The following is a 22,799-nucleotide window of genomic DNA, read 5'->3' on the forward strand; positions in this document are numbered from 1 at the left end:
ACAATATACATTCTTCTCAGCAGCCCATGGAACCTTCTCCAAAATAGATCATATCCTAGGGCACAAAGCAAGCCTCAGCAAATATAAGAAAACAGAAATAATACCGTGCATACTATCTGACCACAATGCAGTAAAAGTAGAACTCAACAACAAAAGTAAAGACAAAAAACATGCAAACAGCTGGAAACTAAATAACTCATTACTTAATGAAGAGTGGATCATCGATGCAATAAAAGAGGAAATTAAAAAGTTCCTGGAAGTCAATGAAAATGAAAACACAACCTACCGGAACCTATGGGACACAGCTAAGGCAGTCTTGAGAGGAAAGTTTATAGCCATGAGTGCATATATTAAAAAGATTGAAAGATCCCAAATCAATGACCTAATGATACATCTCAAACTCCTAGAAAATCAAGAACAAGCAAATCCCAAAACAAATAGAAGGAGAGAAATAATAAAAATAAGAGCTGAAATCAACGAAATAGAAACCAAAAAAACCATACAAAGAATTAATGAAACAAAAAGTTGGTTCTTTGAAAAAATAAACAAGATCGATAGACCCCTGGCAAACCTGACTAAAATGAGGAGAGAAAAAACCCAAATTAGAAGAATTAGGAATGCAAAAGGGGAGATAACAACAAACACCAGGGAAGTCCAGGAAATCATCAGAGACTACTTTGAGAACCTATATTCAAATAAATTTGAAAATCTAAAAGAAATGGACAGATTTCTAGATACATATGATCATCCAAAACTGAACCAAGAGGAAATTAATCACCTGAATAGACCTATAACACAAAATGAAATTGAAGCAGCAATCAAGAGTCTCCCCAAAAAGAAAAGTCCAGGACCTGATGGATTCTCTGCTGAATTCTATCAGACCTTTAAAGAAGAACTGATACCAACCCTCCTTAAACTGTTCCACGAAATAGAAAGGGAAGGAAAACTGCCAAACACCTTTTATGAAGCCAGTATTACACTTATCCCCAAACCAGTCAAAGACACCTCCAAAAAGGAGAACTATAGGCCAATCTCCTTAATGAACATTGATGCAAAAATCCTCAACAAAATAATGGCAAACCGAATTCAGCAACACATCAAAAAGATTATTCACCACGACCAGGTAGGCTTCATCCCAGGGATGCAGGGGTGGTTCAACATACGAAAATCAATAAACGTAATAAACCACATTAACAGAAGCAAAGACAAAAACCACTTGATCATCTCAATAGATGCAGAAAAAGCCTTTGATAAGATCCAACATCATTTCATGATAAAAGCTCTAAGAAAACTAGGAATAGAAGGAAAGTTCCTCAACATTATAAAAGCTATATATGACAAACCTACAGCCAGCATTATATTTAATGGAGAAAAACTAAAACCATTCCCTCTAAAATCAGGAACCAGACAAGGATGCCCACTATCTCCACTCCTATTCAACATAGTACTGGAATTCCTAGCCAGAGCAATTAGGCAAGAAGAAGGAATAAAAGGAATACAAATAGGTAAAGAAACTGTCAAAATATCCCTATTTGCAGACGACATGATCCTATACCTTAAAGACCCAAAAAACTCTACTCAGAAGCTTCTAGACATCATCAATAGCTATAGCAAGGTAGCAGGATATAAAATCGACATAGAAAAATCATTAGCATTTCTATACACTAACAATGAGCAAATGGAAAAAGAATGTATGAAAACAATTCCATTTACAATAGCCTCAAACAAAATCAAATACCTAGGTGTAAACCTAACAAAAGATGTGAAAGACCTCTACAAGGAAAACTATACACTTCTGAAGAAAGAGATTGAGGAACACTATAGAAAGTGGAGAGATCTCCCATGCTCATGGATTGATAGAATCAACATAGTAAAAATGTCTATACTCCCAAAAGTAACCTACATGTTTAATGCAATTCCCATCAAAATTCCAATGACGTTCATTAAAGAGATTAAAAAATCTACTGTTAAATTTATATGGAAATACAAGAGGCCACGAATAGCCAAGGCAATACTCAGTCAAAAGAACAATGCAGGAGGTATCACAATACCTGACTTCAAACTATATTACAAAGCAATAACAATAAAAACAGCATGGTACTGGCACAAAAACAGACAGGAAGACCAGTGGAACAGAATAGAGGATCCAGATATGAAGCCACACAACTATAAGCAACTTACCTTTGACAAAGGAGCTAAAAATATACGATGGAGAAATAGCAGCCTCTTCAACAAAAACTGCTGGGAAAACTGGTTAGCAGTCTGCAAAAAACTGAAACTAGATCCATGTATATCACCCTATACCAAGATTAACTCAAAATGGATCAAGGATCTTAATATCAGACCCCAAACTCTTAAGTTGATACAAGAAAGAGTAGGAAATACTCTGGAGTTAGTAGGTATAGGTAAGAACTTTCTCAATGAAACCCCAGCAGCACAGCAACTAAGAGATAGCATAGATAAATGGGACCTCATAAAACTAAAAAGCTTCTGTTCATCAAAAGAAATGGTCTCTAAACTGAAGAGAACACCCAGAGAGTGGGAGAAAATATTTGCCAACTATACATCAGACAAAGGACTGATAACCAGAATATACAGGGAACTTAAAAAACTAAATTCTCCCAAAACTAATGAACCAATAAAGAAATGGGCACGTGAACCGAACAGAATTTTCTCAAAAGAAGAAATTCAAATGGCCAGGAAACACATGAAAAAATGCTCACCATCTCTAGCAATAAAGGAAATGCAAATTAAAACCACGCTAAGATTCCACCTCACCCCTGTTAGAATAGCCATCATCAGCAACACCACCAACAACAGGTGTTGGCGAGGATGCGGGGAAAAAGGAACCCTCTTACACTGTTGGTGGGAATGTAGCCTAGTACAACCACTCTGGAAAAAAATTTGGAGGCTACTTAAAAAGCTGGACATCGATCTACCATTTGATCTAGCAATACCACTCTTGCGGATATACCCAAAAGACTGTTACTCCAGAGGCACCTGCACATCCATGTTTATTGCGGCACTATTCACAATAGCCAAGTTATGGAAACAGCCAAGATGCCCAAGCACTGACAAATGGATTAAGAAAATGTGGTATCTATACACAATGGAATTTTATGCAGCCATGAAGAAGAACGAAATGTTATCATTCGCTGGTAAATGGATGGAATTGGAGAACATCATTCTGAGTGAGGTTAGCCTGGCTCAAAAAACCAAAAATCGTATGTTCTCCCTCATATGTGGACATTAGATCAAGGGCAAACACAACAATGGGATTGGACTATGAGCACATGATAAAACCAAGAGCACACAAGGGAGGGGTGAGGATAGGTAAGACACCTAAAAAAATAGCTAGCATTTGTTGCCCTTAACGCAGAGAAACTAAAGCACATACCTTAAAGCAACTGAGGCCAATAGGAAAAGGGGAACAGGTACTAGAGAAAAGGTTAGATCAAAAAGAATTAACCTAGAAGGTAACACCCATGCACAGGAAATCAATGTGAGTCAATGCCCTGTATAGCTATCCTTATCTCAACCAGCAAAAACCCTTGTTCCTTCCTATTATTGCTTATACTTTCTCTACAACAAAATTAGAAATAAGGGCAAAATAGTTTCTGCTGGGTATTGAGAGGGGGGGAGAGGGAGGGGGCGGAGTGGGTGGTAAGGGAGGGGGTGGGGGCAGGGGGGAGAAATGACCCAAGCCTTGTATGCACATATGAATAATAAAAGAAAAATGGAAAAAAAAAAGAAAGAGGGAAAGTGGAGTTCACAGATTTTAAAGGTATGTTTTGAATAAATAATGACTGTAGTATCATCTCACAGCTCGTGACTTTTTATTTTTGAGCCTGGCATCCTAGGAGTGGCTGCTACTCTGGATCACAGCAATTTCTTGTTCACACTGTTCACAGGTTGGCTTAGGGTGCTAGTGCCAGTAAGACTTCATCTGTTTGTGGATGGAACAGAAGCATAAATATCCATGACCTTCCATTTGGCAATGGTCTCATAGATACAACACCAACAGTAAAGCAATCAATGAGAAAATTGATAAATTGGATGTCATCAAAATTGAAAACACTCATACCTCAATTTAAAATGTAGACAGCACACATAATAGGAGAAAACATCTGCAAATCACATTTCTGATAGGAATCTGCATCTAAGATACATAAAGAACACTTGTCCACCAGGCTTGACAATGCATGCCTGTAATCCCAGTACTTGGAGGCTTGAAGCAAGAGGATTGAGAGTTCAAGGCCAGCCTGGACTACATAGTGAGACCCTGTCTCAAACCACAAAAAGAAAAAAAAAAAGAAACATTTGCAATCCAATCATTTAAAAAGACATAAACCAATTTTTAAAATAAGAATATCTCCAAATAGACATTTTTCCAAAGAGGACAAAAGAATGGCTAATGGGCACATGAAAAGACATTCAATATCATTAGGCTCTCAAATAAATTTAAACCAAAGCCACAATGAGATACCATTTCACACCCAATAAGAAAAGTAATCAAAAACACTGATAGCAAATGTTAGTGAGTATAGGAGGATCAAGACTCTCCTGTACTGCTGGACAGAATACAAAATGATGCAGCCACTTTGAAAACTGGTGTGGCATTCCTACAAGGTTGACCCAACAACCCTTCTCTTAATGTGCACCCAAGAAAAATGAAGACATTTTTCCATGAAAAAAAATGTGTTTGTGAACAATCATGGCAGCACTACTCATAATAGTCTACAAGTGGATCCCATGCAATGTTCATCAACCGAGAACTAGGTAGATAAGATATGGTACGTCAGCAAAAAGGAATGAAGTATTGACACCTGCCACAACGCGGACAACAATTGAACAGTATGAAAAGTGAAAACAATCCAGTCACAAAAGACCCACGTTATATGATTCCATTGATAAGAAAAGTCCAGAAAAGGCAAATCCATAGGGTCAGAGAGAGTGGAATAGTGTTTGCCTAGGGATGAGGCAGTTGTGGGGATATAGAAAGTGGCTGACAATGAGTACTCTTTTTTGAGGCACTGGGATTTGAACTTGGGGTCTTACACTTTCTAGGCTGGTGTTCTTACCATTTGATCCACTCCACCAACCCTTTTTTGTGATGGGTTTTATCGAGATAGGGTCTCATGAACAATTTGCCTAGGCTGGCTTTGAACTGCAATCCTCCTGATCTCTGCCTCCTGAGTAGCTAGGATTATAGGCATGAGCCACTGGTGCATTTCTTTAAGAAATGACCAAAACATTTAAAAGTTGATTGTGGGGATGGTGCACAGCTCTTAATATGCTAAAAAACATTGAATTGCACACTTTAAATAGATGAGTTGTATCATATGAGAATCATATCTCAACAAAGCTGTTATTTTTTAATTATGTAGGAAAGTGAGAAAGGCAGAAACAGACAAAGCTGTGGGAAAAGGAAACAGAAGGGAAAAACGATCAGATTAGATTTAAAAACAAAGACTAACTCAAGTAGAGAATTCAGGAAAGCACCAGAGGAGGAAACAAAGCTACTGACTTGGTTGACTCAGTCTCAGTGTCCCCATCTGTAACATTCTTAGTTAGGCCCATTGTTTCAAAATTCTCAAGGGTCTCTGTCTCTCTGACATCTCTCTTCCTCTCCAAAAGACTGCAAGTATTTGGATCAGTGGGTTTTCTTCCTTGAATTTGTATCATACATGAATTAAAAACAAGAACTCAATCAGTGTAGTGGCACACACCTGCAATCCCAGCACTCAGGAGACTGAGGCAGGAGTGCCATGAGTTTCAGGCCAGCCTGGGCTACAAAGTAAGACTCTGTCTCAAAAAAAAAAAATGACATAGGAAAATCAAAACAACAAAAAGGACTCTGATTATCCCCTTCTCCAACCCATACACTCCCCAATTCACCTCCTCCTTGAATACCATGGCTTCCAGAGTTCACCCCAAATCACACTGAGGCCCTGGACCCCACCCCGTCCATCCGACCTGGCATCTCGTGTGTCTGGGATGCTGCGATTGTGAGGTAACTGGTTGCTGAGGTAAACGTTGTAGCCAAACCTCTGGAACAGGTCCTGGGCATCTTTCTGCTGGGCCTCAGAAAGACCCTCGCCCCACTGTTGAAAGAGCCTGGAATGTGGGAAGAGTTTCCTTGGCGGTGCGGGCTGCTTTGACTCTGTCGCCTTGGCATTCACTGCATTTTGAACAGGGTGAACTTCAACTTTCTCCTTCTTTTTTGTAGTCTCCACATTTTTGTGTTGCTTCATAGCCAATAACATACTTTCTTCTGCAAATGAAGAGGATAAGGGGTTGGATGATGTATTGGAGGCTTGGTCCTCTGTCCTGGCTCTACTTTAAGAGGTGGGGCCTAGCTGGAAATATTCAAGACAGGTAGGTGTATGCTCTTCAAGGGGAGAAGGGGAGATTGGAATTCTGGCCCCCATCCCTCCTTATACTCTACCACTATAGGTGAGCACCTCATCCACTGGGCACTCTCACCATAATGCTGCTTCACCATGGCCCAAAAAGCAACATGGCCATCCAACCCTGTTTGAAGTCAAACCTTCAACACTGTGAACCAAAATAAATCATTTCTTAATACAACTTACAAAGGCAAACTCATCAGAATTACATGAAACCTCTAACAAAAAGCCTAAAAGCCAGCAAAGCATGGAAAAATGTATTTTAAGCCCTGAGAGAAAATAATTGTCAATCAAGATTATGATATCCAGCCAGATGCCAGTGGCTCATGCTTATAATCCTAATTACCTGGGAGGCTGAGATCAGTACATTCATGGTTTGAGGCCAGCCCAGGCAAATAGATCATAAGACCCCTATCTCCAAAATAACCACAGTAAAATGCACTAGGGGTATGGCTCAAGCAGTAGAGTACTTGCTTTGCAAGCAGGAAGCCCTGAGTTCAAACCCTAGGCCCACATATACACACAAAAAATACAATATCCAGCAAAGTTATCACTTAAAATTAGTGGGAAAATTAAGATCTTCCAAGATAAGCATAAGCTAAAGCAATTCATGATCACTAAGCCAGCATTGCAGAAGACACTGAAAGGAATCCTACATACAGAAAAGGAAGAAAGACAGTCAGAAACACAAGCACTCAGAAAAGAATAAATTTCATGAGAGGAACAGATGAACAAATGAGAATTCGGAAAGAACCAAACATGTTTATCTCAGTAAGCCAATAAACCCTTAAGATGAATAAGGGAAAAAGACAAAAGCAAACTGTGCTTTAATTAATCAGGAAAAAAGCCAACAAAATCACAGAAATCAACAAATACCTCTCAATAATAACCATAAATGTAAATGTTCTTAACTCTCCAATCAGAAAACACAGACTGCTAAAAAACAAAATCCAAATGGTTTTTGTCAATATATGCAAATCAAGAAATGTAATATAGCACATAAATAGAATTAAGGACATAAATCACATGATCATCTCAATAGATATGGAAAGAGCCTTTGACAAAATTCAATATCCCTTCATGATAAAAGTCCTGAAGAAACTAGGAATAGAAGTAATGTACCTCAACAAATGAAGGTTATATATGACAAAACTTATAGTGAACATCATACTAAATGGGGAAAAACTGAAATAATTTCCTCTAAAATTAAGAACAAGACAGGGAGTCCATTCCACTATTATTCAATCTAGTGCTTGAATTCTTAGTCAGAACAACAAGACAAGAGAAAAAATAAAGGGGATACAAACAGAAGAGGAAAAAATCAAATTATCCCTATTTGCAGATAATATGATTCTATATTTAAAAGACCCTAAAGACTGCACCAAAAAACTCTTTGATCTGGCTGAGTGTGTGGCTCAAATGGTAAAGAATCTGCCTAGCAAGTTCAGCCCTAAACCCAGTACCACCAAAAAAAAAATCAACATACAAGTATCAGTAGATTTTCTATATACTAATAATGAAAAGGCTGAGAAAGAAATTAGGAAAACAATCTCATTTACAATAACCTCAAAAAATACCTGGGAATAAACTTAATTGAGGAGGTGAAAGACCTCTAAATTAAAACTATAAAACACTGAAGAAAGGCCAGGCACTGGGGACTCATGCCTGAAATACCAGCTCCTCAAGAGGCAGAGATCAGGAGGATCCTGTCTCAACAAATGGGAAACACATTTGTTATCCCAGCTCTGTGGGATGTATATGAAGGAGGCCATGGCCCAAGGCCAATCCAGGCAAAAAAAACCATAAGAACCTATCTGAAAAATAACTAAAAAGCAGAAAGAACTTGGGGTATGATTCAAGTAGTACAACACCTTCTTAACAAGCATAAGACCCTGAGTTCAAATCCCAATACAACCAAAAACAAACAAAAAAACTGAAGAAAGAAATTGAAGAAGGTACTAGAAGATAGCAACACTGTCAACCTCCCATGTTCATAGATCAACAGAATTAATATTGTGAAAATGCCTAAACTACTAAATACAATTTAGAGATTTAATATAATCTCCATCAAAATTCCAATGTCATTTCTTACAGAAACACTACTGTCACTACTTAGATATGTGTGACTCCATATTGTGCAACCATTTGTGAGCCTGAGGCAGGTGCATTGATATTTAACTCACAGAGCTGTTTGTGAGGACAGCAATGAGCCGATCTGTGGATAGTGTCTGACATGTAACACTGCACCCAATGTGGGTCCTGGCCTCCCCTGTTTGCCCTTCCACGTAACACAGGACTTTGACATAGCAGCTCTAGCCTATCAATTAGACTTGAAGCATCAAGAAATGAAATGTTTCCATAACTGTATGCCTTGCTGTCTCTTCGTAGGCCAAGTAACCTGATCTGATCTGATATGGAAACAAAAGCAGGTCATCCCACATTACTTCTTATTTGTCCTTTCTTACCATCTTTTTTTTTAAAACCCTCTATTTCAACATTGAATAACAGCCTCCCATTGACGCCCAGGTAGGGAACAGTGCAAAGCAACAGAGTGTAGAGATGGATCTGCTGGAGAACATGTTGAAATCAGGAATCTTGGCTCCTGAATACCTGCTCTGTCCTTATATACAAGACCATGGGGGCCTCTCCCTTACAGAGAAGAAGACTGTATATCCTACCTGAGCTTCAGAGTGATGTAAAATGAATAGAAAACTTGTGAACATTTTGTTACCAGATTCCCAATTTTTATCAAATGCTTATTCTTAAGATAAATGAAATTGCCCACATATAATACAACTCACTAAATGCACCTGCAAGGAAAAAATGGGAAGGAATGCACAAAAAATGAAATATTTTTCAAAATTAATGACCAGCTGAATTATTGATTAATGGTTTATTTCTGGACTTGGCAATATTTCCCACAAGTTCTAAATTAGGATGCATCATTTTAAAAATCAGAATTAAAGCTGATAGGAAAAAAGCAATACTTATGAAGACCAGATAGTAACAGACCCAGGCAGAGGACTGTTTATATACAGGAGAGGCCTTCCAAGGTCCATGGCACCAATAGTACCCATGATGCTTTACACTTAGAAAATGGAAGACAAATTTCAGAGCTCTTTCCCATCCATTGTGTACCTCAGCTTTACAAAAACCCTGTAAGATTTGTGCTGGAGTCCTAACAATTGTACCTCAAATACAGTCTATAAACTCAACAAAAGAAGAGAGAGAAAGGAACCATTTCAATACTTAGAGATTAGGACACTTGCAGTCATTATGAGGGTAGTGAAGTCTCTCTGCCATCGTATCACTGAGTTCTCACTAGTCCTCCCCTAAACCCACATTAAATTCCACCCAGGCTGATGGGATTACCTTCAGCCCATCCAGCATCTTCCTGCACATTAAGAGAGAAGGCACCCTTTCCTCTGTATGATTGAAGCCCAGGACCCCCAGCAGGGGAGGAGATGGTCCCATAGTGTGGCTCTTCTCTGGGATACAGTCCTATGCACAGCACCTAACTGGGTAAGCAGAATGTGAGCTGGACCTCAGATGTATATGTAGACCTCAAAATGGAAGCTGGAAGTCGTACAACTGGAAGGAAAATATGTTTGGAAGAATATGCAAGATTGGAAGCTGGACACAATGAAGTATGCCTGTAATCCCAGCATTTGGGAGGCTGAGGCAAGAGGATCTCAGGTTCAAGGCCAACCTATGCTACATAGCAAGACCCAATCTCAAAAAACAGAAGGAGGTAGAGAAGGAGAAAGAAGATTGGTCCAAGGACAAGAAAAGGAGAAAGAGAATCAACTAAAGTGCTTAAGACTGAAAGGAGGATGGTGAAAGCTTATTGGGGAGAAAAACAAGTGTTAGTAGGTCTGTCAAAGAACCTTGTGTAAATACCAGGCATATTTGCTCAGGTTGAAAATTAAAGAGAGAACAAAATGTTGACAGTGTTCCACAGTGAATCATATTTGTCACACTTTTTGGAACTAAGAGCATGGAGTCACAGGATGGTACAGGGTTCCTTTGCCTCTAAATTCCTCTACATTTTCTTTGGGAGCGTTCCATTTTCTCTTTCCCTCCCTACTGCCCATGGGAACTGGTTTGGACCTGGACAACCCAGAATCTATTTGAAGAAGGGCAGAGAGTCCAACAGCACAAATAGAGTCACCAGCTAATTCCAGTGACTCGTACTGAAACTTTCCAAGCCCCAAAGGGGACACACCCAACAGCACTACTCTGGTGGAGCTTTTAGGAATTGCTAGGGAGGTTCCAGTAAACTGACTTAGAGTCACAGTTTCCTCTGTCAATAGAGATATATCATTACATGTTTGTTTTTGCTGTTAATTTTCCCCAAGTATCTTTATTGACTTACGGTTTTCTTCAATCTTCCTGGCACCTGGAGGCAAGAAGAATGGGGATAATGGGTAATTGAACAGGTTTTCTGGTACAGGAAGCACTGTAGGTCCAAAGAGAATTTAGTGATCTGGAAACAGGGCCCAGAAGACATTGGAGGTCCATCTCAAGAGGAAGAAAGTTGACGTTACTTTTTAGAAGGACTAAAGTGGCAGCACCAAGATTAGAAGAAAAGGAGGAAGTGTCGCTAAAAAGAAGGAAAGGGAAATAAATATACCTGGGTGGCACTGGATGGCTCCTCATGACATCCAGTGTTCCAGATGAAGGAAAGATCTGCCCTTGAAAGGCTGGCGGAGGCTGGGACAGTAAGCTGAGCACCAGGGTTGGGTGGGAGAGTTCGGGTGTGGTCCAGGTGCTCTGTGGATGTTGCTGCCGGGTCACATCCTGGGTGCATAGACTCCGCCTAGCTAAGCTGCACTGCTCACACTCCCATGTGCTCTGTCCCACCCAGCCAGATGAGCCAGGACCCTGGAGGGAACCCAGAAACCTCTGTTTCTTCCACTCCCTTGCCCTGTATCACACTTCCCTTCATTTTTGTCTGTCTGTCCTTTTCTCTCCCCTTCCTATACTCACACATTCATCTACTTAATTTCTATGTGTGTATAGGAGAGAATGGTAGCCGGGCACCAGTGGCTCACACCTGTAATCCTAGCTACTCAGGAGTCAGAGATCAGGAGGATCATGGTTCAAAGCCAGCCCCAGGCAAATAGTTCATAAGACCCTATGGGGAGGGGGGAGGAACCACAAAAAAGGGCTGGTGGAGTGGCTCGAGGTGTAGGCCTGAGTTCAAACCCCAGTACCACAAAAAAAAAAAAAAGAGAGTGAAAAACGAGATATTCATGGAACCAATCTTTATGAACTTTGCTTTCCAGAAAATTGTATTACAGTGAAACACAGTGAATGTTAGGAGGGGGTGTAGAAGATGCTATGGGTTGCTTGATGTCCCCCTCCTTTTAGCCTCTTCCCCATCTCATTTCCCTTTTCCTTTTGTCTCACTATAAACTTTTATTCTCTCTCACTTACTTCCCTTTTCCTGTCTTGTTCTCTGTGTGTGTGTGTGTGTGTGTGTGTGTGTGTGTCTCTCTCTCTCTTCTCTCCTCTCTTCCTTCCCTTTTCTCTTCCTGTCTTTCTTTTTCTTTTTTCTTCACTCTAAAATTCGATAATGCTCATGTCTCATTTTAAAAGACACCATCACCATCTCCAGCCCCATCCACACATCCAAGGAGTCACATTCCTGCTTGTGCATTCAACACCTCCCTTAAGGGATCAGCACTTGAGCCTTGTCACTTGAAGAGCAGGAAAGATTGTGACTTTCTCACTGAAGTCGGATGCTGCAGAGTTTGCTTTCTGTGGGAGAGCCTGAATCATGAGCAAACCCCAAGATGTGTTGAACTTTAAATTGGGCACATGTCACCTTTTGCATGTATTTCACAACCTGGAAGGTCAGCAAGGCACCCCTTGTCATCATAATTATCATTATCATTCTGTAGACATGCTGCTAGGAGAGATAAGCACTTGCCCAAAGTCCCACAGTCATAAGGCCATGGCAGAATTCTATCTTCGCCCTCTAACAAAGCTGCCATTCACTCCTGTCAGAGCTCCCAACCAAGAGGAAGTAAGCCCTTTGCCACCAGAGATGGCACACACAGGCCATCCCTGTCACACACAGGCCTAAGGAAAGGGCTGTGCCTAGACATCCCTGAGCCTCTCGGGGCTTCTTGGTTGCACATATGCAGATGTGACCATGTGTGTGCACATGGCATGTTGTGTTCCAAATGAAGGAAAGCACACATGCATCTCTTCCACACATACCCCATTCCCTCCCCCACCTGCCTACTCTCATTCCACTTCTGCCCACCTAAGCCCACTCGCATGCACACACATGCATGTCACGCCTCCACATTAGTGTGCTGCACTTACTCAGATGTTGCACATCCTCCTCCAGGTGAGAGAGTCTCTTGGCCATGGCTTCATCCCACTCTGAGAGAGATGAACGGAGCTCCCTTTGGTGACTACCCAGAATCAAGCCTTGAAAAGGCCTCTTGGTAGAAAACGCCAGGAGGAGATTGACGGCAATGACCAGAGTCAGCCCAGTGCAGAGGACTTTGGGCAGTTTCCACCTGAGCATCATCTTCTGCCTGTGACCCCTCACTCCCTGCCGGCTGAGCACTTGCTGGTCAGGTAAGCTGGGGGCAGGACTGGCTGAGTCGGTCACCGGTGCCTGCACAAATGTCACTCTGACTGCTGAACCAGATGTTCTGTTGCCAGGAACACTGTCACAAGCTGCCTGGTTTGTCCCTGAGCAGCATCAGGTGTGGGGAGTGTGCCAAGGGAACCTCCCAGTGACTGGTAAGTCACCTGAGCACACCTAGAACTGCCTCAGAAGTCAGGGGAACACGGCTCTTTCTCTCTCTCTCTCTCTGTTTTTTACTGTTCTCTCTCCCTGGTAAAATCACCTGGGAGGCTCTCTGAGGGGACTTGTAAGGTCTGGTCCTTTGGTACCCAAGGGGACAAATAGGCTGAGAAAGGAATGCACAAAGTAGGGAGGGTCTTGTCTGCTTTTCGAGAGGAAGGACTTTAGCTCTCTTTCTGCCTAACTCTACAGGGCTGGGTTGTGGACATAATAGTTGTATAATTTCCTGCTGATTCCTGGACCCTTTGTGCTTGGAGGTAACCTGGAGCCGTAACCTGGGGCAAACCTGGGGGAATTACCTGCTTCACCAATCTCTGTCTTCTAATATCCTCTTCTCAACTCTGTACTCTGCCCTATCTCACCTTCCAGTAACTCCTTTGCCTCCACGCCCCACAGAAATCACTAACTATCATCACTACAGATTAAACACTTAAAATTGCTCCCCAGGGCCAAAAGTTCAAATTCTCAGTCCAGTGTTGGGTACTTCCATAGTTGAAGTTATCACCCTGTCCTGGACCCTTGGACTACCCACTAGGTCCCCAAAACAGCATATGCAGAAAAGCACTGGGGCAGACAGGTGGATTAAAGAAAAGACATGGTTTTAGGGAAAGAGATAGAATGAAAGAGAAAAAAACAGAAAGTAATCAATTTGATACTCATCAATTAGATTGGAGTCAAAACAGAAAAAAATGCATGATTCCCTTCCATTTCTGAGTTGAATCCAGTAGACACATTGGTCTCTGTTCCCCATCACTAATGGCAACTAAAAACTCTAGACATTATATATAAAAGAAACAGGAAAACTGAAAGGTAGAGAGAAGAGGGCAGACAGGCTAGAGATCTTGAGACTACTCAACAACACAGATGTGAGTCCTACAGGTTTTCTGTTGGCCTAACACACCCGGTACAATAAACAAAATTTTAAATCACTGGCCAAGCCTCAACAGCAAAAAGAAGAAGACACCCATGAGTTTATAACAAATTACTTAATATTCATGACATTTGAGCCTTAGAAGGAAAGAAGAAAGCAGCTAAGTAAAAATTTTAAGAAACAAGGGATCAGATTTCTCCAAAGCTAAAAAAGACAGATTTGTTGTTGTTGTTGTACTGGGGTTTGAACTCAGGGCCTACACCTTGAGCCACTCCACTAGCCCTTTCTTTGTGATAGATTTTTTTTGAGATAGGGTCTCAGGAACTATTTACCCAGGCTGGCTTCAAACCTCGATCCTTCTGCTCTCTGCCTCCTGAGTAGCTAGGATTACAAGCATAAGCCACCAGTGCCTGGCTGCAAAAGACAGAGTTAAGCAGTTGAATTAACCTCAAATAGGATGAACGCAAAGAAATCTATGTACAGAAACATCACAACCCATCTTCTGAAAACTAACTTTTAAAATGCTTAAAAAGTAGCAAGAGAGCAGCAATCCCTATGGAGAGAACAATCAAGATGACAGAGTTCTTGTCTGAAATCACAAAGACCAAAGGGAAGTACCACAATATTTTATCAGTGCTGAAAGAAATAAACAGTTGTCTCAGATTTCCATATCCAAAAAATATCCTCTAGTAAGGAAGGGGAAATCAAGACATTCTCAGAAAAGAAAAGTCAGTAGCCAGTAGACATCTCTTAAAAGAATGGATTCAGGGCTGGGCATGGTGGAGCATGCCTGTAATCTCAGCTCCTTGAAAGGCAGAGAAAGGAGGATAGCAGTACAAGACTAATTCAGGCAAAAACACAAGACTCTATCTGAAAAAGAAATTAGAAGCAAAAGGACTGGGGCATAACAGTGTTTGCCTAGCAAGTTCAAGGCTCTGAGTTCAAACCCCAGTACTGCAGGGAAAAAAAAAAACTATACAGAAATTTTCCTAAATGAAGAAATTACAGAAACAAGAATCTTAGAACATCTGGAAGGAAAAAATGAGCAACAGGAAGAGTAAAAATATGAGTAAATAGAAAAGACTTTCCTTCTCTTGAGTTTTCTAAACTAGGTTTGACAGATGGAGAAAAAACCACATCATCTGATGTGGTCCTCAAAGTATGTAGAAGAGATAGTTAAGACAATTTTATTATGGATAAAGAAACTTAAAATAAAGTGAGCTATAATTTTTTGGTGGTATTGAGGTTTGAACTCAAGGCCTCACACTTGGTAGGCAGGCACTCTACCACTTGAGCCACTTCACCTTTATGCTTGAGCTATTTTTTAGAAAGGGTCTTGAGTTTTACCCAGGGGACAGCCTCTGACCAAGATTCTCTGACCTCTGCCTTCTCGTGTTTTCTGTTGATCTTACCAAGCTTTTAAATACTTAGGGAAGTAAACCTTAACTAAATCAGAGTTCATTTAGGTATTTGCTCATGTAAAGGTCTCTTAAACACTGCCTTATAAACTGGGCAATGAAACAAGTAACACAATTAGTGCTCTATTATTTGTGGTTAAAAGTATGTACAACTGTGTGTCTAGACGTTATCTAAATATTACGCAAAATTTGCAGAGTTAAAAATTTGTCGGTTTAATATATGTAAAATGACCAGCTAAAGTTCTCTCTTATCCAAAAGCAATACATTTAAGACTTTGAATGAAACTTTTGGCAGTTCTGTTTGCAATCAGTAACATTCAGAAAAACCCTGCCATTTGGGCAATTCTGCTATTTAAAACCTGGCCTCTATTTGTCTTAGCCAAATAAATATTGTTGTATATATTAAATGGACTTGTGCATTAGGAAATAAGGCTATTTGAGATCACAAGCATTGTCCCCTAACTTATAAGAGCTAAAGTTTTGACTTTTTTTAATGCTGAACACCTATTATCTTTCCTAGCCAAAAATTCTAAATTTTATTCCAAAAAGCTAAATTAATATGTATACATGACATCTGTGCAACTGTGATGCTAATTGTTGTCAGCTCCTTTGTAGTGTATTTATACTCCCCAAACATACAAGCCTTCTTAGGAAGAAACCTTTACCATATCAACACTCTCCAAATTAAAATTTTAGTGATGCTAGATTTTGCAGACTTGTGTCCATGTGTTCTGAATTGTAACAAGGAGCACTTAGTATTGCTGTTTTAATGTGGTCAGTCATAATTATTTTCCTAAAATGCTTCTACAATGGAAATGACTAGATGTTCTGACAATTCCTAAGCTACTGTTCAGCATTTTAACCATGGCTATTCTAAGTCTTGTCATTCGCAGTCTGGGTCTTTCTCTGGAACACTTGTAACTCAAACCCCCCCAAATGACTCTAACAAATACTTATTTTTCAATCGAGTCAGCCTTTTAGATACTTGCTTTTGTGAGCTTTTGTATTCTTCTTGTAAAATTTTAACTGTTGTGTGTTGACATCCTGCAACATTTTTAAGTTGTCAGGATATCATCCATAGTCCAAAGTCAGCCCATTTCTTCTAAACCTCTTTTATTGCTTAAATTTGGCCAAACAGGTCTTCATTGGCACCAATTCCTACCTGACCTGCCCGATGCTTCCCCTCCTACATAGGATCTAAAAAAAAAAAAATTCTGGGAAAGGCTATTCCTGGAGATCAGGGTCTTTCATTAACTTCAGCAAGCAGTTGGTATAGGGTCAGAATCTTGTTTTGTAAAATAATTTTTCATTTTGAAACAACATAAATTCGTAAGAATAATGCAAAACACTTCTACATACCTTTCACTCAGTTTCTTCCTGAAGAATATATTTTTGCAATTATAGTGTAATAGAAAAAACAGAACATTTACATGGGTCCAATGTATGTATATATTTCTGTGCCATTTTATCCTATGCAGGTTCCAGCAAACACCACCGCAGTTAAGATACTTCACAGTGGGGTCAGGTGTGGCAGTGCGCACTGTTAGACTGAAAGAGACACAGAATAGGCGGGAGGATAGCTCAAAGCCAGCACAGGGTTCATTATTCGGGAAGAAGCCCTGTGGAAAGGGGTATCCAGCCAAAGCCAGAAGCCCCTTGCCACTCACAACTTGGAGTGAATATAGTAGGGAGGTCTGAAGGGAAAATTTTGGTGGGTGGGAAAATTTTTCCAGAGTGGAGTTAGAAATTGCTAGGAGAAGCTAGAGGAGGTAAGCAGTAGATAGGCTGCTGACCAGCTCAGGACCCCGTGGTGAGGTGAGAGTTTGTCATGTCCTTGCGGCCAAGTGTTGTCCTTTCAGAAAGTGGTGGGGTGTTTCCACTAAGGTGCCTGCAAGGGTGGGAATCTGGTCCTAACCTGGCTTCCCTTTTGCTCACCCTGATATTCCAAAGGCAGGAATATAGATGATAGATAGACAGATAGATAGATAGATAGATATAGATATAGATATAGATACAGATATAGATAGATAGCACAGATATTCCTCTGTCTACTTCCTGCTGAATGTGGATGTCTAGGTCTTCTTTGCTTTAGGTGACTGTACCAGGCCTGATGAAGTATTGGAGGGAACAGTTAAGTACCTCTAAAAATTTTTTACATTTGGACATTTTTAATTTTGAGGGAATTATGGTTTTTTGGCCAATGATAAATTACTACAGGAGAAGGGGATGGATAGCTGGCAGCTAAATCAAAAGTACTTGTTATTTAGGTCTAAGACTAGAAACACCTTTATAAACTAGAACACAGAGTAAGTAAAAGCCAGAAGAATTCCAGTTAAATAGACTGTAGTGGAACCCATTTTAAAGTAACTTCATGAACACAGACAAGATATGTTTGGAGCCAGCAAAAATAGTAATTTTTGTCTTTACTTAAATAGAAGGCCTTGGCCAAAAATATGAGTTTGCCTTCTGTCAGAGGTACCTGCAAGGGCTTGGATGTCTAGTAGCCTGTGTAAGACCACTTCTTTAAAATCTCTTGACTTAAGTAACTTTTTGAGGTCTGGCACAGGTGACTCCATCTGAGTTGTGACAACTTTCCCATCTTGTCTCCAAACTGTTTGTCTCTAAACAGTCTCCTTTGAAGATTTTACTAATTAACAATTCTGACCAGATTCTGACCCTATACAAACTGTTTGCTGAAATACATCAGTTTCTGAAGTTACAGACCCTTTATTAAAAACAAAAAGGCTGGGCACCGGTGGTTCATGCCTGTAATCTTAGCTACTCAGGAGACAGAGATCAGGAGGATCATTGTTCAAAACCAGTCCAGGTAAATAGTTCAAAAAACCATATCTCAAAAAAAACCCATTACAAAAAAAGGGGCCAGTGGAGTGGCTCAAGGTGTAGGTCCTGAGTTCAAGCCCCAGTATCAAAACAAAAAAAAAAGCCAAAAAGTAATGGTGACCTCTGGAGGTGGCAGGAACTAGGGAGCTGAGGGACAGAGGTAGAAAGGAGACTGACTTTTCATTGTACAATTTTCATATTTTTAAAAATTTGTATTATGTTACATGGATTATATATTAAAAATAAATAAAATGTAAGAATTGCATCATAACCTGAGCTACTTGTTGCTTCTGGAATAGGACAGAAGTTCATCTGACTAGAGAGACCAGTAACTGCTTCTTTCTCTGTGGTCCTTCCTCCTGCCTTTCTTGTCCACCAGGAAGGAGATGGGCTCCTCAGGAAAGGGAATGTGGGCTTTATGGGAGTACAAGGTAACCTCCCATGCAGCCAGTCACTGCTCAGAGCACCGCAAAGTGGTCCTCTAGCACTTGGCTTACACAATTCACCTGGGTAACTTGGCAAAATGCAGATTTCCAGGTTCAAGGCCAATTTTATAGTCCTAGTATAGGACCCGGGCATCTGCATTGTAACAAATATTCACATGAACCCCACTACATGTCTGCCCCTACAGAACTCAGAAATCCACGGTTGAGACGGACCAATTTACATTAGTCAATGTGCTTACCGCCCCAGAGGGGTCACCAACGTGAGCAAAGGGTGGCCCTTCTTGAAAGACATGTAAGTTTTCAATCCCTCCAGCAAAAAAAGGTTATAGAGCCAAGAAAGTACGTATCATTTCAGTGAAGAACAAATAGTCTACCAGAAAATGAAGACAGGGACTGGGATAAAATTGATAAGTTGCCTATCTGGTTTTTTTGTTTATAATAGCAAAATGATAACAATAATCTGATCTAAATGTCCCAATCAAGAGAATGGCTTAACAATTAATAGTGCATAACAGCTAAGTAGATCGTGGTACCTTTGCTCTGTAGATTAGAACACCATGAGAAAAGACTGCTGGAACAAGTGTGAATTTTGGAAGGAGATAGTAATTACATTACTCAGCAGCCAGGGAAGGAAAGGCAAGTTAGATCTCCTGTCTGAACCTCAATTTTCTTAGCTGCAAAATGAGTGCATAACACTGTCCTTTGCAGAGCTCTTATGAGAGGTGAGACACCTTTGTAAAGAGCCCAGCATCCTTCTTAAGCAAAAGATGTTATCATAGCTGTGGTTTTTTTTAAAAGGTTTTGAGGTCATATGATGAGATGAAAAACTGCTTATAATAAAATGCAAAAGGTAAGGAGGAAGACTAGAAAATTACTTAAGAAATCTGACTCTAAATAGCTGATAGGAGTCCTAAATTGTGTCACAATGTCACAAAAGTCCTCATGCATTTAACCATTACCATGCTTGTTGTAGAAAGGTTTCCAGACTCTGCAAAATCTCCTTAAGCAGGCTAGGTGTTGTGGTTCATTCCTGTAATCCCAGCTACCTGGGAGGTGTAGTCAGGAAGATCAAGTTCCAAGGCTGGCTCTGAAAAAAAGCATAAGACCCTATCTGAAAAATAACTAAAGCAAAAAGAGGAGGACTGGGGGTGACTCCAGTGGTAGAGAACTTGTCTAGTAAGCTCAAGACCCTGAGTTCAAACCCCCAGTACCACTGAAAAAAGAAAAAATCTCCTTCAGCATTTCTGAAAGTCCTCTGAGGGGTCCCAGAAACAACAGACCAGCCAGACTCCATGTAGCATCTTACGGTTTCCTCCCTCAGCATCCCACCTACATGGTCTCTCTACCAAGAACTGAAGATGCTTTGTTTGTGGAAGACCCAGTCCCCTCCTGCTTCGGGGGATATACTTACCACATCATAGTAGTAACCAAAACTATGAGGCACCAAAACTGGAAAGACACATTCTTGCTTTTCCATGAGCTCTATAGTTGGGGCTGTGAGCATCAAAGCTTGCATTCAACTGCCTTACAAAGTTGGAGTATTTAAACTTTCAGTTTTTACCCATTAGCAGCTTTTTCTCCCTAAGACACAAATCTAATGAGCAAAGGGAAAATGTTGAATCAGAATACACCGAACTATCACCTGCCATGCATCCTTGTCCCACACATGAGGAGAACTTTACATTTGGCCACATTTGTCTTCTTGCCTAGCACGTTCCCCAGGTCCTAGTTGCTACCCTATCACTCCACCAATTGTGCCAACAATGATGAAGCCCAAGCAATGCACATAGCTTAGATGCCAGACGGGAACCCCACTCTCACCCCAATATGTACCATTTCAGCAATGTTTACAAGAAATCTCCAGTTTAAAAGAAAACCCAATGCCCAGATTCTCCAGTATGAAGAACGAGCAGATCTTGGGGGAAATGACTGATTCTAAAACTAAGACAGGGAACACACAAGATGAATCAGAAGTACCTCATTAGTACAAAAATAAAGAGTTGGGCAAAAGAAAACATACACACACACACAGATACCATTTTTAAAGACTGGAGGGAAATGTGTTGAAATGGCAGTCATTGTTTTAAGGTAGTAGAAATATGGGCAATTAATTTTCTTTTTCTATTTTTAATGATTCTCTGATGTAATCCAAACAGCCTTTTAATGGTAATAGGAAAAGGTATAAATTAGTGATAGGTTCAAGACAAATCACCAGACTTGAAAGCCATCTGAAAATTAAGCCTGAGAGGTTCCATGTAGGGAGGAGGAATAAACAGCAGAAATGGCTCTAAGGAATCTAAGGGAAACAAATGGCAAAAGTAACTTTGTCTTAGATAAAGGAGACAGGAGGCATCCTTACAAGCAAATACCTAAGGAGACATGTGGAGTGGGTTTCTCACCCAGATAATAAAGTACAGTGGCTTTTCTCCTAGATAAGGGAGACAAAGAAGCATTCTTAAAAAGAAACATCTAAAGAGATGCAATATAGACCCCTGAAGGAAGATAGCACAGCAAACTTTCCCGAGATAAATAAAAAGAGGGTTTCACCAATATAACGAACAATAGTCATAAATGTTCATGGCAGGTCTCAGGACAGGATGGACTAAGAAGGCCATCTTGGAAGGCCCAGTCTGATAAGGATGGTCAATAAAAAGTTATTAAACAGCCAATTACAGATGCAGCTTCAAAGTACAGTAGTGGAGTGGAGGCCTAAGTCAAGGTGATAAGGAGCCCTTTATCACTTCCTAGACTTCAGCCATTCTTAGGCTTAGCTCTTTCACTAAGTCCCACCCATCAGGGTGCTTTGCTGTCCTTTCAATAAATTTTGTTCTTGCTTTACTCTTAACTCCTAGTCTGTGGCATGAACTTGCTTTAACTCCTAACTCCTGGCCTCGGCACCCTCAATCATTGACTATGCCAGGACACAAACTCAGGAACAACACTCCAGTATCAGCATCAGAAGTCCTCTGTAAGATCAGGTATGTCCAGTAAGCACAGAGGAATTTGAGTCTCAAGCTCTATGGAGTGTTGCATGTCAGAAAATCCTTCCTAGAGTAAATGGATAGAGGTTTTCAGAGCAGAAGTGTATTGGAAGTAGGGCTTGTGGCCCTTTCCTAGCATGTGTGAGACCCTGGGTTCAATCCCTGGTACCATTTAAGAAAAAAATTGTATTGAAATTAAACATAACAATGGAACATTCAACAAGTATGGAGAATTTTATGTTTGCAGTGCATTAAATCTCACAGGGGACAAATGGTGTCTCATTGATTAATTTTTCTCTCCTTTGCCACAAGAGCCTCCAGCCAGAAGTAGATTTCAGAATGGAATATTCTGTTGACCATAATGCGACTTTTGGTGAGAAAAAGGACTCTCCCCTTATTCCATCCTGTTTACTCTTTATTTGGAGACAATACATTCTCAAGAGATTTAACTAAACCCTTACTAAGTCAGCTACAAATATCTATGCAGTATCAGAAAATTCACCCATTCTACAAGAAATGGTGACTGAAAAAACTTATTTATATATTGGGAGCGTTTATGAGAGTAGAAGAAAGATAATTGTGAAATGTGAAGAGGTAAGAAAGTGTGACCCATAAATAAGAAAAGCAGTCAGCATAAGCTGAGTGCAGGATAACCCAGATGTAATTAAAATACAGGAGTTTAAAATGGCGCTTATAAAATATTCAAGGATTTAACTAAAAAGATTGATACAATGAATGAACAAATGCAGAAATGTCAAGAAAAATAATCCAGATACTACAAAAAAGAACTAAGTGGAAATTCTTGAACTGAACATTGCAATATCTGAAATTAAAATTAAAGATTCACTAGATGGATGTAACAGCAGATTGGCAGCTGCAGACAAAAGTTCATGGGTTTTAAGGCATTTTTATTATAAATTATCCAATTGAAAAAATATCCCATGTTACCATGATACAGGGTCTCTCATTATCACTGAGAATGTTCCTTGCTCTGACTTTTTTT

General features: G+C 40.2%; 1 protein-coding gene across 1 annotated transcript in view; it reads right to left on the bottom strand.

Moving 5' to 3' along the window:
* The window catches only part of Galnt8 (polypeptide N-acetylgalactosaminyltransferase 8), a 43,095-nt gene extending 30,138 nt beyond the window's left edge, over window positions 1-12,957 (bottom strand). The window contains exons 1-2 of the mRNA XM_020180600.2: window positions 12,747-12,957; window positions 5,977-6,274 (exon numbers count right to left, since the gene is read on the bottom strand). Of these exons, the coding sequence (XP_020036189.2) occupies window positions 5,977-6,274; window positions 12,747-12,957 (509 nt within the window). The remainder of the gene's footprint in view (window positions 1-5,976; window positions 6,275-12,746) is intronic.
* Between the last annotated feature and the right edge of the window lie 9,842 nt (window positions 12,958-22,799).

Source organism: Castor canadensis, chromosome 6 (genome assembly GCF_047511655.1).
Source record: "Castor canadensis chromosome 6, mCasCan1.hap1v2, whole genome shotgun sequence".
Taxonomy (NCBI): Eukaryota; Metazoa; Chordata; class Mammalia; order Rodentia; family Castoridae; genus Castor; species Castor canadensis.